Here is a 17,103-nt window from a genome sequence, read left to right on the forward strand (position 1 = left end):
TCACAGAGAGGAAACAGGCTCTTCAACCTCTGTGCAGTCCCAATCCCACAGCAATTGTCCCTGTATCCTTCACTCCGATACCACCTCTACCACCTCCTATACTCGGCAAAATGAAAATGCCCAAGTACCCTCTGGCATGTCTTTGCAACGTGGGAGGAAGCTGGCGTGTCCGCACAGGGAACGTGTAAACAACTCACAGACAGGACTTGAGAGTTCAGGATTGAACCCAAGTCATGGAGTTGTGAGGGGCAGCTCTAATCAGTTGCCCCACTCTGCTGATTCAGAGACATTGCGTGAGGGATCTGGAATGTGGGCAAGAGGTGGGTTTCTGGGAGCCCCTGGTATCCTTCCTCCTACAAGTACGTGGTGCTGTGAGCAGGAGAATGACCTTCACCATCTTTTCCCCACGACAAAGAAAGGATCACAGGGGTGGGGAAGTGGCTGCAGGGGCAGGGTGGGGAGGGATGAGGAGTAGAAATAGGAGTGTAACTGACCACGTGGTGGACTGGTTGGCAATGATAATGACGGCAGGGCTGAGAAGGGTCTCCTGGCTATGAAGGGAAACCTGTCGACACCCAAATAGTGTCCTACCTGTTGGAAGATGAATGATGCTCTGAAGCAGTCCCAGAGAGTGTGGAACCCTTTTAATCATAGTGAAACAGTCCTCACCCAAAGGGTTAAACCTGACTGATCTTGCTCTAGAAGCAGTCTGGCCACCACCAGGGAGTGCTGCCATAAGCCAATGACTCATAGGAGTGCCAGCTTCAGGCCTGGTCTCCTACATCCATTGATGACACGACAAGCTCAAAGTTCCAGCCCCCAACAACACACCACTCATTTTGTCGATGATAATAGTGTTTAGATTTGGTTTCAAATGAAAATGGAGTGACACAAGTTGCTGGCTGAGACAAGGTAGTTCAGATACTCAAGTCTTCCCCAGCAGTTTGACGATCTTCAATAAAACACAAATATTCTTTTGTGAAGATCATGACAATGAAAAGCCTGTGAATAGCTGTTTTGAGTTTTGTCAGGACCTTGCTGGAGCCTTGTTTCAAGGGCAAAGAGCTGGGCACTGGGTGGACGATGCTTCCTTCTCTGGGTGTGGCATCAGAGTAAAGCTTGTCCACGGGCATGAGAGGAGACACAGCCTGGTGGTTGTTCATTCCCTGGAGGTTTGTCACCACCTTCACCAATGCAACACCTACCTTCTCAATGCCATTTGCCATCCCCACCCCTATCGACCTTCACTGTGACAGACCATACAACTGGGCTTCTGCAGCCCTGTGGAGATTCTGCTCAGTCCTACCGCACTGTTCATTCTGTTCTGCCATTACAGCCTTTGTTATAGTTTACAGCATTTTCCCCGCCGCTGATGCTGGAGCCTGCAGACTGCCAGTCTCCCTCTTTATCTTCTCCTTCATTTCTTCAAGTGTGGAGCGATGACTGCTGCCCTCAAGTGCACAGGAACCATTGCATATCCTATAGAACCTTGGAAGATGGTAATCAGAGTGTCCCTTTCTGCCTTGGCACCTCTTTCTCAATTCTGGGATGTACATAATCAGGTTTATGGTGGCAGATCTTGAACTCTTACTTCTAAAATTTCTTGTAAGCCCCCTGCCCTCCATCACCACCTCTCTCTCTTTCTTGAAGAAGTCTATTCCTTCAGTCTTCCCCAGTACTGGCTTTTACACCTAGGTAGCATCTCTTGTTTTTGTCTCTCCTCGAGATGTTTGGCCAGGGTAAGTGTGCTTTGGTGTTTAAGGCAGTGAAGTTGGTGGTGTGGATGCACAGGCATCAGGAATTGTTAATAAAAGAGACTAGAGAAACCACAGGTGTTTTAATCAAACTGTTGAAGATTTAAATGGTGAAGTGTTGGGTTAGATAGGGGCAGCATGGTAGCGTAGTCATAAGTCATAAGTCGAGGGATAGAGTTTAAGAGACGCGATGTAATGATGCAGCTCTATAAAACCCTAGTTAGGCCACACTTGGAGTACTGTGTCCAGTTCTGGTCGCCTCACTATAGGAAGAATGTGGAAGCATTGGAAAGGGTACAGAGGAGATTTACTAAGATGCTGCCTGGTTTAGAGAGTATGGGTTATGAGCAGAGATTAAGGGAGCTAGGGCTTTACTCCCTGGAGAGAAGGAGGGTGAGAGGAGACATGATAGAGGTGTACAAGATATTAAGAGGAATAGACAGAGTGGACAGCCAGCGCCTCTTCCCCAGGGCACCACTACTCAGTACAAGAAGACATGGCTTTAAGGTAAGGGGAGGGAAGTTCAAAGGGGATATTAGAGGAAGGTTTTGCACTCAGAGAGTGGTTGGTGCGTGGAATGCACTGCCTGAGTCTGTGGTGGAGGCAGATACACTAGTGAAGTTTAAGAGACTACTAGACAAGTATATCGAGGAATTTAAGGTGGGGGGGTTATATGGAAGGTGGGGTTTGAAGGTCGGCACAACATTGTGGGCCGAAGGGCCTGTAATGTGCTGTACTATTCTATGTTCTATGTAGTGGTTAGCACAGCACCTTACAGTAAGAGTGACCCGGGTTCAATTCCCACCGTTATCTCTAAGGAGTTTGTCCATTTTCTGCCCATGACCATGTGTGTTTCCTCCGGGTGCTCCGGTTTTCTCCCAGTCTAAAGATGTACCAGTTGGTGGGTTAACTGGTCATTGTAAATTGTCCCGTGATTAGGCTAGGGTTAGATTGGGAGTTGCTGGGTGACGCCCACTCGAAGGGCCAGAAGAGGCTGTTCCACGCTACATCTCGATAAATAAAAAAAATTAAAATATAAGGAAACGAAGAAATAATAAAAACTGAGAGATCCTCACCCAGGGAAGAATAAATATTGAAGTATTAGATTGGGAACAAGATTAGAATTATTATGGGGAGACTGTGATTTCACTACCAGAGTCAGTGACTGAAAAAAGACCATGCTAGTCTTTAGCAATATGTTTGGCAGATGATTGAATGAACAGGCAAGAATCTGGACAAATGAAGAGCTAGTGGGTATAGCAGTGACTAGAAGCACACTGGCCCATTTGAGGCAAGGATATCCTCTGAGGCATAAAGGCGTCGTTTGTAATGTCATGTCTTCCATCGTGTCTCCATAGGAAAGTATCAACAGCACCTACACAGATTCAAAGACCACGGACACGGCTAATGTTACTGGTGAAATCGAATTATCTATCCAGTACGACTTTAAGGCTTTGGCGCTGGAAATCCACATCAAATCATGCAGAAACCTAGCCTCTGGAGATGGGAAGAAGAAAAAGTGTAACCCGTATGTGCTTTCTAGAGCCCTGTCGAAACGGAGATCATATTTACACAGCATCTTCTGAGAGGCCAAAGAGCCTCACAGATAATGTAGGATATTTGGGCATTAGGGTGTAGGAAATGAAATGTGGGAGGGTTTACTCAGGCTCAGCAGGAAGATACTGCAACAACCAAATATCTGCTCTTTAGTCCATTGTGCCAGGACTTCCTCTTCAAAAGAGCCTGCTGCTTTGAAACACAAACCTCAACTTGGTCTTCTTTTGCCTATAATCTGGTCAGTTTACCACCTCACCAACAGCCCCGTAGCAGTATCTATTAAATTGGTTCAACCTTGCTTTCAGGCAGAACATTCCAGAAAGGAAACCCTCCTCATCCCCCCCCCACTAGATCGTCCTCTGTGTATTTAAAATGCATGAACTCTGGATGTTAACCCATTAGTCAGTGGGGGGAAAAAAAATTCCTCAACCTTTAATTGTTTTGTAATCATCTGCACTCCTCTGTTCAAAAGGAGACAGTTCTGAACTCTCCACTCCTCTGTTCCAAAGGAGGCAGTTCTGAACTCTCCACTCCTCTGTTCCAAAGGGTTAGGGTTCTGAACTCTCCACTCCTCTGTTCCAAAGGAGACAGTTCTAAACTCTCCACTCCTCTGTTCCAAAGGAGGCAGTTCTGAACTCTCCACTCCTCTGTTCCAAAGGAGGCAGTTCTGAACTCTCCACTCCTCTGTTCCAAAGGGTTAGGGTTCTGAACTCTCCACTCCTCTGTTCCAAAGGAGACAGTTCTAAACTCTCCACTCCTCTGTTCCAAAGGAGGCAGTTCTGAACTCTCCACTCCTCTGTTCCAAAGGAGACAGTTCTGAACTCTCCACTCCTCTGTTCCAAAGGAGACAGTTCTGAACTCTCCACTCCTCTGTTCCAAAGGAGACAGTTCTAAACTCTCCACTCCTCTGTTCCAAAGGAGACAGTTCTGAACTCTCCACTCCTCTGTTCCAAAGGAGGCAGTTCTGAACTCTCCACTCCTCTGTTCCGAAGGAGGCAGTTCTGAACTCTCCACTCCTCTGTTCCAAAGGAGGCAGTTCTGAACTCTCCACTCCTCTGTTCCGAAGGAGGCAGTTCTGAACTCTCCACTCCTCTGTTCCAAAAGAGGCAGTTCTGAACTCTCCACTCCTCTGTTCCAAAGGGTTAGGGTTCTGAACTCTCCACTCCTCTGTTCCAAAGGAGACAGTTCTAAACTCTCCACTCCTCTGTTCCAAAGGAGGCAGTTCTGAACTCTCCACTCCTCTGTTCCAAAGGAGGCAGTTCTGAACTCTCCACTCCTCTGTTCCAAAGGGTTAGGGTTCTGAACTCTCCACTCCTCTGTTCCAAAGGAGACAGTTCTAAACTCTCCACTCCTCTGTTCCAAAGGAGGCAGTTCTAAACTCTCCACTCCTCTGTTCCAAAGGAGGCAGTTCTAAACTCTCCACTCCTCTGTTCCAAAGAAGACAGTTCTGAACTCTCCACTCCTCTGTTCCAAAGGAGACAGTTCTGAACTCTCCACTCCTCTGTTCCAAAGGAGACAGTTCTAAACTCTCCACTCCTCTGTTCCGAAGGAGGCAGTTCTGAACTCTCCACTCCTCTGTTCCAAAGGAGACAGTTCTGTACTCTCTACTCCTCTGTTCCAAAGGAGACAGTTCTGAACTCTCCACTCCTCTGTTCCAAAGAAGACAGTTCTGAACTCTCCACTCCTCTGTTCCAAAGGAGACAATTCTGAACTCTCCACTCCTCTGTTCCAAAGGAGACAATTCTGAACTCTCCACTCCTCTGTTCCAAAGAAGACAGTTCTGAACTCCCCACTCCTCTGTTCCAAAGGAGGCAGTTCTGAACTCTCCACTCCTCTGTTCCAAAGAAGACAGTTCTAAACTCTCCACTCCTCTGTTCCAAAGAAGACAGTTCTGAACTCTCCACTCCTCTGTTCCAAAGGAGGCAGTTCTGAACTCTCCACTCCTCTGTTCCAAAGAAGACAGTTCTAAACTCTCCACTCCTCTGTTCCAAAGAAGACAGTTCTGAACTCTCCACTCCTCTGTTCCAAAGGAGGCAGTTCTGAACTCTCCACTCCTCTGTTCCAAAGGAGACAGTTCTAAACTCTCCACTCCTCTGTTCCGAAGGAGGCAGTTCTGAACTCTCCACTCCTCTGTTCCAAAGGAGACAGTTCTAAACTCTCCACTCCTCTGTTCCAAAGGAGCCAGTTCTGTACTCTCTACTCCTCTGTTCCAAAGGAGACAGTTCTGAACTCTCCACTCCTCTGTTCCAAAGAAGACAGTTCTGAACTCTCCACTCCTCTGTTCCAAAGGAGACAATTCTGAACTCTCCACTCCTCTGTTCCAAAGAAGACAGTTCTGAACTCTCCACTCCTCTGTTCCAAAGAAGACAGTTCTGAACTCTCCACTCCTCTGTTCCAAAGGAGGCAGTTCTGAACTCTGCACTCCTCTGTTCCAAAGGGTTAGGGTTCTGAACTCTCCACTCCTCTGTTCCAAAGGAGACAGTTCTAAACTCTCCACTCCTCTGTTCCAAAGGAGACAGTTCTGAACTCTCCACTCCTCTGTTCCAAAGGAGACAGTTCTGAACTCTCCACTCCTCTGTTCCAAAGGAGGCAGTTCTAAACTCTCCACTCCTCTGTTCCAAAGGAGACAGTTCTGAACTCTCCACTCCTCTGTTCCAAAGGAGGTAGTTCTGAACTCCCCACTCCTCTGTTCCAAAGGAGGCAGTTCTGAACTCTCCACTCCACTGTTCCAAAGGAGGCAGTTCTGAACTCTCCACTCCTCTGTTCCAAAGGAGGCAGTTCTGAACTCTGCACTCCTCTGTTCCAAAGGGTTAGGGTTCTGAGCTCTCCACTCCTCTGTTCCAAAGGAGACAGTTCCAAACTCTCCACTCCTCTGTTCCAAAGGAGACAGTTCTAAACTCTCCACTCCTCTGTTCCAAAGGAGACAGTTCTGAACTCTCCACTCCTCTGTTCCAAAGGAGGCAGTTCTGAACTCTGCACTCCTCTGTTCCAAAGGGTTAGGGTTCTGAGCTCTCCACTCCTCTGTTCCAAAGGAGACAGTTCCAAACTCTCCACTCCTCTGTTCCAAAGGAGACAGTTCTGAACTCTCCACTCCTCTGTTCCAAAGGAGGCAGTTCTGAACTCTGCACTCCTCTGTTCCAAAGGGTTAGGGTTCTGAACTCTCCACTCCTCTGTTCCAAAGGAGACAGTTCTAAACTCTCCACTCCTCTGTTCCAAAGGAGACAGTTCTGAACTCTCCACTCCTCTGTTCCAAAGGAGGCAGTTCTGAACTCTGCACTCCTCTGTTCCAAAGGGTTAGGGTTCTGAACTCTCCACTCCTCTGTTCCAAAGGAGACAGTTCTGAACTCTCCACTCCTCTGTTCCAAAGGAGACAGTTCTGAACTCTCCACTCCTCTGTTCCAAAGGAGACAGTTCTGAACTCTCCACTCCTCTGTTCCAAAGGAGGCAGTTCTGAACTCTCCACTCCTCTGTTCCAAAGGAGGCAGTTCTGAACTCTCCACTCCTCTGTTCCAAAGAAGACAACTTTGCTTTTTTCTTGAGTTGTAATGGCCAAAACAGAGGCAAAACCAATGAATGATAAAGTCCTAGCATGTCTCTTTGTACACATTCAAATTTCTGCTTATAAACCTGAGTAATATGTGTGATTTTTAACTACCTTAAACAATGTTATACGGTATGACCTTCTGCATATGGATGAAGTATTATTGCTCACCTGCATATTTTAAAATTGAGTAGTCTAAACATGGTGCACTTCCTTTTGCTCCCAGTTCCAGAGTCACTTCTCCTTCCTTTAATCTATGAAGATAGCGTCCCAATCTCCTCAACTCCCATTCTGCTTAACCACCTCTCATAGAAATACCTCCTTTTCGGAGAGTCAGTCTTCTCACTACACCCTCTGAAGCCAAGAATATTCTTCTTAAGGCAAGATGTAAACTGTACCCACCCTGGTTCATTTCACCATCATCAGAATTCTTTTCCATTTCCTTTCTGTGACCTGGACCTGAGTACAACCCAAGTGTACTGATCTCCAACTTTTTAAAATATGTTCTGCTTCTGTATTTTCCTTTTGCCGTGTACCATTCAGCAACAGACTGCAACAACTCCGGTGGTGGAGGGAGGGAGTGTTTTGGGTGGAGGTTTTAGTGCAAGTCACGTAGCTGCTGGAGAGTCAGAAGATGCCGGAGATCTCGAGAATCAGCCACTGAACGCTGGAGGAGCTCGGCATGTTCTGCTGATGGTTGTGAGCTCCTTGCAATGTTCTGGAGTTGCACTCATCCAGACTTGCAGGGAGTGCTCCCTCTCGCTCCTGACTGGTACACAGTTCCTGACCTACTCTGTCTGCACGATGCCCAGCCCCTCTCGTACTAGAACCATAGAAACCCTACGCACAACACAGGCCCTTTGGCCCACAATGATGTGCTGAGCATGTACTTACTTTAGAAATTACCTAGGGTTACCCATAGCCCTCTATTTTACTAAGCTCCCTGTACCTATCCAGGAGTCTCTTAAAAGAACCTATCGTATCCGCCTCCACCACCGTTGCCGGCAGCCCATTCCACACACTCACCTCTCATCCTCCGTCGCTCCAAGGAGAAAAGGCCGAGTTCACTCAACCTATTCTCATAAGGCATGCTCCCCAATCCAGGCAACATCCTTGTAAATCTCCTCTGCACCCTTTCTATGGTTTCCACATCCTTCCTGTAGTGAGGTGACCAGAACTGAGCACAGTACTCCAAGTGGGGTCTGACCAGGGTCCTATATAGCTGCAACATTACCTCTTGACTCTTAAACTTAATCCTACAATTGATGAAGGCCAATTCACCGTACACCTTCTTAACCACAGAGTCAACCTGCGCAGCAGCTTTGAGTGTTCTATGGACACGGATTCCAAAATCTCTCTGATCTGCACATTGCCAAGAGTCTTACCATTAATGCTATATTCAAATAAATCATATTTGACCTACCAAAATGAACCACTTCACACTTACCTGGGTTGAACTCTATCTGCCACTTCTCAGCCCAGTTTTGCATCCTATCAATGTCCTGCTGTAACCTCTGACAGCCCTCCACACTATCCACAACACTCCCATCTCTTGGTCTCATAGTTCTTCTAGTGGAATTTCAGCATGTAGATGTTGTACGATTCTGCATCGATACTGCCTTTGAATCTAAAACAAAGATGGTTCTACTGTCACTTGTTGAGGTTATTGGCTGGCACTTTTACAGCCGGAGTGTGTCTCGTTAGTTATCAAGCCTTGCCTGAACGTTGTCGGGGTCACGCTGCTTGTAGGCCTAGTCGCAAAGGCAGTTAAACATTGTGCAATCAACAGCAAACATCCCCACTTCTGAAGGAAAGGAGGCCATTGGTGGAGGAGCTGAAGCCTGGGCCTAGGACTCTGCGTGCATCACCGGCACCAGCCTACCCAACATCAGGGAGGTGCTGGCAAAAGGCCAACTATATCATGAAGCGTCCCACCCACCCTGCTCAGAGATTCCCATCAAGGTAGAGGCTACACAGCATCTACACCAGGCCCATTAGACTAAAAAATCGTTACTTCCATCAGGCTGATTAACCCCTCACCCCCCAGCAGTACATCCACATCACTTAGTGTCACTTTATACACACACACACAATCAGTCTATGTGTATAACAGTTATCTTGTACGTTGTGTTTTGTAGGATTGCTTTAATATTTGTATTTATTGTGTGTTTTTTTTATTGTTTTTTAATTGTATTCTTTATACTTATAATGTTTTTTATTGCTCCGGAGTAACAATCGTTTCATCCTCCTTTTACATATGTAATGAAGAATGACAATAAACAACCTTGGATCATGAAATGCCCCAGGACACTCACAAATTCAGGATGTCCCACAAATACAGGACATCCCATGAAAGGCCCCAGGACACTCACAAATTCAGGATGTCCCACAAATACAGGACATCCCATGAAAGGCCCCAGGACACCCACAAATACAGGACATCCCATGAAAGGCCCCAGGACACCCATAAATACAGGATGTCCCAATAAAGGACCACACTGTGGCTTTCTATGTGAAGACAAAGTCCTTGCAATTCTTGCACCACTTTTGTTAAAAGCTTCCTCAACTTGCTGATTGATCCCAGCACTGGAACAGCAGACTGTGAGCCGTTCTCACTGAGGTCTTTACCCCTTCACTCTTCATCAGCTCCACACAAAGTAATTCTTCCCTCTGGTTTTCTGCTCAACTGCTTTAATCTCAGGCGCTTGTTATCCGGGCTACACACCCTCCACCTTTCCCATTTCCCCGTTAAGTGACCCATCACCAAACTGAACTGTTTCCACAACCTATGGATCACCTTCAACTCACATTCTCAATATTTATTGCTTATTATTATTTCCTTCCCTCTCTTTTTGTATTAGCACAGTTTGGTGTCTTTTATATATTGGTTGCTTGTCTGTTTTTGTGTGTGGCTTTTCGTTGTGTTTCTTTGTACTTACTGTGAATGCCCACAAGGTAATGAATCTCAGGGTAGTATATGGTGACATATTAATGTAGTTTGATAATAAATTTACTTGAACTTTGACCTGGGCTGTCTATTCTCAGATTTGGTTTTCTGCAACCAATGAATTATTTACAGAGTTCAGGGAATGTACCAAAGCAATTGTGCAGCTCAGTTGCCTTAATGAGGGCCACACGTTTTAACTCAAAAACTGTCAATCTAAAATCTTATTTATGTTGATGATGTTGCAATGTTACCAAACTTTAAACACGAGAGAAGAAACTACATCCCTGTAGTGAGCAGAAGGGATGGCATGAGAAGATTCCAAAATCTACCGCAGGACAAGGTCCAACGGGAGTGCATTTGCTAATTATTTCTCTTTAGGTTAATGTTTGGTGGCCCTGTTACACATTGCAATGTATAAGCTGCCTGAGTTTGTAAAAGATTTTCAAATGTCTTATTGGCACTCAAGGTAGATCCATAAAATAACACAGCACTGAAACAGGTCCATCTCCCCAACCGGTCCGTGGCAACAATAATATTCACCAAGCCTGTGTCTGTCCCACTATCTCTCTAAATCCTTATCCAAATGGACATACACAGAGAGCAGGAGACATGAATTCTTGGCAAAATTCTCGTCCTGTTAAGGTAGGACAATTACCTTAGTGCAATTGGTGATGTCTTTATCTCTCGTCCCGCAGGTTCAAACATAAGGAAGGGATGCAGGAGCAGAGAGTTCACCTGCTGTTTGCTCCACCATTCTGCAATGCTGTGGCCAACCTATTAGCTCCACTTTCCTATACAATCCCAAACTCCTTCATTCCTTAATATCTAAGTAGACACTGATATCTGTATTGAATACACATGGCCCGAGTCTCTACAATGGAGAGTTCCAAAGGGTGCTACCTTTAGCTCAGTCCTGGCTTACAGGCCTCTTATTCTATGAACCCCTAGCAGATGACCAACTCCTGGCCAAGAGAGACACCCCTCTCAGTGTCTAGCCTGTGGGAATATTGCATGTTTCAGTGAGATCACCTCTCGGTCTGGTAAACTCCAGAACAGCACCTTTAAACTAGAGCTATTGGTGGCTCTCACATCAGCCTCCCATGACTGCACTGCAGAGGTATTCAATTGGCTAAAATTCGGGTAGCCTGAATGTAAGTGACTCAATGGAAATGAAATTTCTTTCAGCTTTCAACCGCTATTAATGAATCATCTAGTATTTTCACTGGGGTAACGTGAACAGCTACTGAAACTGAAAATGTGTTTGATGTTTTAGGTATGTGAAGACCTACTTGCTTCCGGACAAATCTCCCCACAGTAAGTTGAAGAGCTCTGTGAAGAAGAACACGGTGAATCCGGTTTTTAATGAAACATTACGGGTAATTCATTGCTTACGCTGTTTCTACCATTTAGATCATTTTGGTCAGCAGCTGAGTTTGGTATGTTGCCTCTCAGGCTCCGCTCCCTGTTGGGAACCATCCAGTTCCCTGCCTGAATGAAGATCGCCATCCTATCTTGGGCAGCCAACTTTTCCACCTGTGTTGCCACTTTTGGAAATCCATGTGCCAGAACCGTAAGGTGTATCTGTTCATTGGATTCCCGGGGCCTTACCATTAACAATGGGCGTTCAGCCATTGCGCACCATAGCATCAGCATTAAGGTTCACTGCCTTTGCCCTGCCTAGCTTTCCAGCTGACCTGCATCCAACTCTATCCTTAGACAGCTTCCCTCATTCTCTAGAACAACCCCAATTTTCGTGGCGACTTATCATCATCTTTACCTGCACTTATAACCAAACACAATGTGGCCTCTCTGTTTTGAAATGGGTTTTAAGTGGTGCTGGGAGTTTTCACCACAGTCCTGGAGAATCTTTCCCAACATCACCCTGGAGCATGTGGTCACGACTTATGACGTTCCCTTCTCCCTTGCTCTCCACTTGAGGGAGAGTTACTGAATGGCAATAACCCTATAACTGCAGTTAGATCATGGATTACTGCAGAAAATATCAGCTGCACTCATAACCTAATGTAGCAGCAGTTGGCCAAAGTGGCCTAGCACTGGTGAATCAGTACGCAAACACTCTCAGGCCATCGTGAGACGCAGGTCTAGAAGGCAACACACAGTACTCCAGGTGCAGCCCAACCTGCAAGTGACACACTACCATGAGCACACTACATTTTACCTCCTCATAGTATACCTTCAGACAGTACACTACATATCTTAACAAATGTGAAACTTCGGACAGTACTGCAGTACACTGTGGTGCCCTTATGAACTGCCAGGCCATTTGCTGTGGTGTGCCTTTACACCATCACTGAACTGTGGCTGTGAACCTTAAAGAGCCCGTTGCAGTGTACCTGTGAACCTTCAGGATGTACAGTACAGACTACCTTCCACCCCTTGGCGTTCCCTGCTCCACTAGACCTCTCTGCTGTCTGTAGTTCTGACTCTCTCACAATGAAGCTCCTACCCCGTTAATCTTCATAAATGCAGATTTCCACACAATGTTGCCCTGTCGTTTTCTGCCCTGTGTGTGGTCTTCCCCGCTGACTGCCAGAGGACCTGGCTTATGAGCCAGTTGCTAGGCAGTGCAAAGTCCTGGGCTCTGGAGCTGGCGGCTTTTTATACGCAGTGTTCTACTTTGCATTCCATAGTACGACATTGAACGGTGGCAGCTGGAGACGAGGACACTTCATATCTCTGTGTGGTACAGTATGACACTCAAACGGCAAGTGTTTGTGGGACAGGTACACATCCCCTTTGACCAATGGAGATTCGAAGACAACTCGACTCAGGAATGCCAGTGGTACCAGCTCCAAGACAAGTGATATCAGCGCTGTCCTGATCCACAGGGCAATGGTTCTGAGGCTATAACCCAAATAGTCTGCGTGTTTGTAATGTACAATGAATCAATTTGTGTACAATGATTGGAAATTTAAACCTCTTTAATTGATGTGCCCATTTGGGGAAATGTTTATGAAAGGAAACCGAATAAACAAGTTTTGCTAAGACTTTGTAGTGATGATAATTTTCCTAGAGTTGCAAGAGTTGAATGGTTCAGTTTGATATCAGAGAATGTATACAGAATACAACCTGAAATTCTTACTCTCTGCAGACATTCACAAAACAGAACTGCCCCAAAGAATGAATGACAGGAAATGTTAGAACCCCAAAGCCCCCCCCCAGCTCCTCCTCCCACACTCAAACAGCTGCAAAAACATCACCTCCCCTGCTCTTGCACCAGCAAAAGCATCAGCCCTCCCCCGCTACTCACCACGCAAACAATAACAAACCCCCCCCCCCCCACCAGAGACCATGATCTAGACTATCAAAAACGCTACTGTCCGTCCCAACACTTTGACATCTCACAGGCTCTCTCTCTCTCACTAACGAGGGTATCACTCCTGCCACAGCGAGAGGGGAGGAGTCCCAACAGCTCGCTGTTTTGATGTTGCAACCTGCAGAGTTGCTTATCTCGACAGCAGAGTACACTACAGTCTTGATGTTACAATCTCCCACGGTTCAGCGACGCCGGCGGGGGATCAGGTTGTCACCGGGGCAGCATTGCGAAGGCTCGGACTTCACTTCGCTGCAATAGAGTGAGCTGTAGCTGAAGCCCTGACAATGTTCACAACCGTCACCTCTCCCTCCCAGCAGCACCGTCCAATCCAAGTGTCACTGCTCCTGCCCTGTGTTTTGCAAATATGTTGCTGAATCAATCACAGAGACTGCGTTACACTGAGAGTACTGGGTGTGCGGAACACCCTGGCATGGGTGGTGTTAAGACAGATACATTAGGGACATTTAAAAAAAACCATAGACAGACACTTGGGTGGTCGATAAATGGAGGGTTATGTAGGAGGGAAGAATTAGATTGATCTCAGAGTGGGTTAAAAGGTTGGCACAACATTGTAGGCCAGAGGATTCTATGAAAGAAGTATTTCAGTCCCTCCGTGTTCATGCAGATCATCAAGCACCATTGATCGAATTTTCCAGAACCTCAACTGTTGCTTCTTTGTCACAGAGTCATAGAAAAGTACAGCACATAAGCAGGACATTCGGCCCATCTAGTCCATGCTGAACCATTTAGAATGCCCACTCCCACCTGGACCACCGCCCTCCACATCCCTATCATCCACGTACCTATCCAAACTTCTCTTAAGTGTTGAGATCAAGCTTGCACGCACCACTCACACTGGCAGCTCATTCCACCCTCTCGTGATGCCCTGAGTGAAGAAGTTTCCCCTCGTGTTCCCTTTAAACATGTCACCTTTCACCCTTAACCCATGACCTCTACTTGTAGTCCCACCCAACTTCAGTGGAAAAAGCCTGCTTGCATTTACCCTATCTATACCCCTCATAATTTTATGTAGCTCCATTAACATCTCCTCTCAATCTTATACATTCCAAGGAATAAAGTCCTAACCTATTCAATCTTTCTTTGTAACTCAGGTCCTCCAGACCTGGAAACATCCATGTAAATTTTCTCTGTACTCTTTCAAACTCGTTTACATCTTTCCTGTAGGTAGGTGACCAAAATTGCACACAATACTCCAAATTAGGCCTCACCAATGTCTTTTACAACTTCAACATAACATCCTATCTTCTGTACTTTGATTTATGAAGGCAAATGTTCCAAAAGCTTCCTTTACAACCCTATCCATCTGTGACACCACTTTCAATGAATTATGGACCTGTATTCCATATCCCTGTGTTCTACTACACCTCGTTCACTATGTAAGACCTACCCTGGATGGTCCTGCAAAACTTCACACTTTTCTGCATTAAATTTCATCTGCCATCTTTCAGCCCATTTGTCTAGCTGGGCCAGATCCAGCTGCAAGCTATCTTCCTCCCTGTCCACTATGCCCCCAATCTTGGTGTCATCTGCAAATTTACTGATCCAGTTAAATACATTATCATCCAGATCATTGACATAGATGATAAACAAAGGACCCAACACCAATCCCTGCGGCACTCCACTAGTCACAGGCTTCCAGTCAGAGAATCTGACGATTCAGGTTCTCAACTAGATGGCACATATAGTAAAGGTTCTGAGGGACAGAGTTAAATAGCGCTTTTATAGATAGTGCGGTCAAGGGATAGAGTTAGATAGAGCTCTTATAGATAGCGGGGTCAAGGGATAGAGTTAGATAGAGCTCTAATAGATAGCGGGGTCAAGGGATAGAGTTAGATAGAGCTCTAATAGATAGCGGGGTCAAAGGATAGAGTTAGATAGAGCTCTAATAGATAGCGGGGTCAAGGGATAGAGTTAGATAGAGCTCTTATAGATAGCGGGGTCAAGGGATAGAGTTAGATATAGCTCTTTTAGATAGCGGGGTGAAGGGATAGAGTTAGAGCTCTTATAGATAGTGGGGTCAAGGGATAGAGTTAGATAGAGCTCTAATAGATAGTGGGGTCAAAGGATATGGGGAGAGGGCAGGAACGGTGTACTGACTGTGTATGATCAGCCATGATCACAGTGAATGGTGGTGCTGGCTAGAAGGGCCGAATGGCCTACTCTTGCACCTACTGTCTATTGTCTATTGACTCCACCTCCTTCACCCCCTCAAGCAAAGTGCCAACTTCTCTCTGGGTAAAACTCTCCTCAGGTGCCCTCTAAATGCTTTTCAGATCCCCTCTAGATCTATTACTTGTTACCCTAGAACCATGTTTCAGGTTGCTCTGCTATGATGTCAAGTTTCCAATCACCTACCCTGCCCATGTCTCTCATACTCTGTACTCCTCTGTTGGGTCCCTCTTCAGCCACCTCTGCTCCTCATAACTGCAATGCTCCATCCCAGGCAAAATCCTGGCGAATCTTCTTTGCATCCTCTCCACTGCAATCACATCATTCCTCTAGTAATGATGACCAGATCTGCAGATAGTTCTCCAGCTGTGGTGACCAGATCTGCAGATAGTTCTTCAGCTGTGGCCTAACTAGCGTTTTATCTAGTTTGAATAAAACTCTCTGCTTTTATATATTTTCGTAGCTGAAAGCAAGATTCTTGTATGCCTTCTAATTACCTTATCTACTGATGATGTCACCTTCGGAGATCATTGGATTTATATACTAAGGCCCTTTGCTCCTCAATCCTTCCTAATGACCCTTCACCCCACCACTGTTAGTGTATGATTTACCCTTATTTGTCTCCTGAAGTGTTTTACCAGGATTAAACTACATATGCCATTGCTCTGCCCAATTTAACAGTTGATCAATATTATCCTGCATCCACAGACCACCTTTCTCACTCTCAACACCATGCACAGACTACTGGGCCCTCCTGGTTGAACATATATTAACAAAATAGTTCATGATTTCTCTTGCCACCAATGAATTTTGGGCCCTCTCTTTGCTCTCCCAGTTTTGTTTGTTTTACACCCCCCTCTAGCCTCCAAATTTGTTATTCTGCCATCTAGAAAGAGACCACAGTGGATCTGGTACGAAGCAATGAACCTGGTGGATGAACATTTCGGAGACAGTGACCACAACTCTGACCTTCAAGGTGGCCTTGGAGAGGAACGGAAGTGGATGGTATGGGGAAGGATCTAATTGGGGGATGGGAATTATAATGCAATTACACAGTAATTTGGGAGCGTTAATTGGGAGCAGATGTACTAGGGAAATGCACAAATAAAATGTGGAGGTAGTTTAGGGAGCACTTGCAATGGGGTTCTGAAAGGTTGAGGCGGGGTAAGGATGGTAGGGTGAAGGAACCATGGTTGATAAGAGATGTGGAACAAATGGAATTGAATGCAGACAAGTGTGAAGTATTTCACTTTGGGAGGACCAGCTAGGGTAGGACTCACACAGTAAGCAGTGGGGCACTGAAGTAGAGGTCATGTGTTATGGGTGAAAGGTGAAATGTTTGGAGGGAGCTTCTTCACTCAGGATGGTGAGAGTGTGGAATGAGCTGCCAGTGGAAGTGGTAGATGTGGTTTGATTTCATTATTGAGGTACTTGGATGAGATGGGTATGGAGAGCTATGGTCCAGGTGTGGGCTGATGGGTCTAGGCAGATGAATAGTTCATTACAGTCTAGATGGGCCAAAGGGCCTGTTTGTCCGCTGTAGTGTTCTAAGACTCTACCTAGTCTTGAGGAAGACATGCATCTTAATGTTTAGGAAGCAAGGATCAGACAGGGAAGTCATGCATCAGGTAGCCAGGAAGGAGGCATGAGGAAGCCTTGTTGAGTAGGATTAAGGAAAATCCCAGGAAATTCTACATGTATGTGAAGAACAGGAGGACGAATAGAGTGAGGATAGGACCGATCAGGGAAGAGGAGGAAGTATGTGCCTGGAGTTGGA

General features: G+C 46.0%; 1 protein-coding gene across 7 annotated transcripts in view; it reads left to right on the plus strand.

Annotated features, from left to right (window-relative positions):
• sytl3 (synaptotagmin-like 3) overlaps positions 1–12,807 on the plus strand; it is an 85,133-nt gene extending 72,326 nt beyond the window's left edge. For 5 of the 7 annotated variants that reach the window (XM_059986556.1, XM_059986558.1, XM_059986557.1 and 2 more), the window contains exons 10-12: positions 3,113–3,282; positions 11,073–11,175; positions 12,451–12,807. In XM_059986556.1, the coding sequence (XP_059842539.1) occupies positions 3,113–3,282; positions 11,073–11,175; positions 12,451–12,624 (447 nt within the window). In that variant the 3' untranslated portion in view covers positions 12,625–12,807. Of the gene's footprint in view, positions 1–3,112; positions 3,283–9,929; positions 10,442–11,072; positions 11,176–12,450 lie in introns of those variants that run through there. The other 2 variants (XM_059986560.1, XR_009515205.1) reach the window with 2 other exon arrangements.
• The last annotated feature ends 4,296 nt before the right edge of the window (positions 12,808–17,103 follow it).

This window comes from Hypanus sabinus, chromosome 12 (assembly GCF_030144855.1).
Source record: "Hypanus sabinus isolate sHypSab1 chromosome 12, sHypSab1.hap1, whole genome shotgun sequence".
NCBI classification, from domain to species: Eukaryota; Metazoa; Chordata; class Chondrichthyes; order Myliobatiformes; family Dasyatidae; genus Hypanus; species Hypanus sabinus.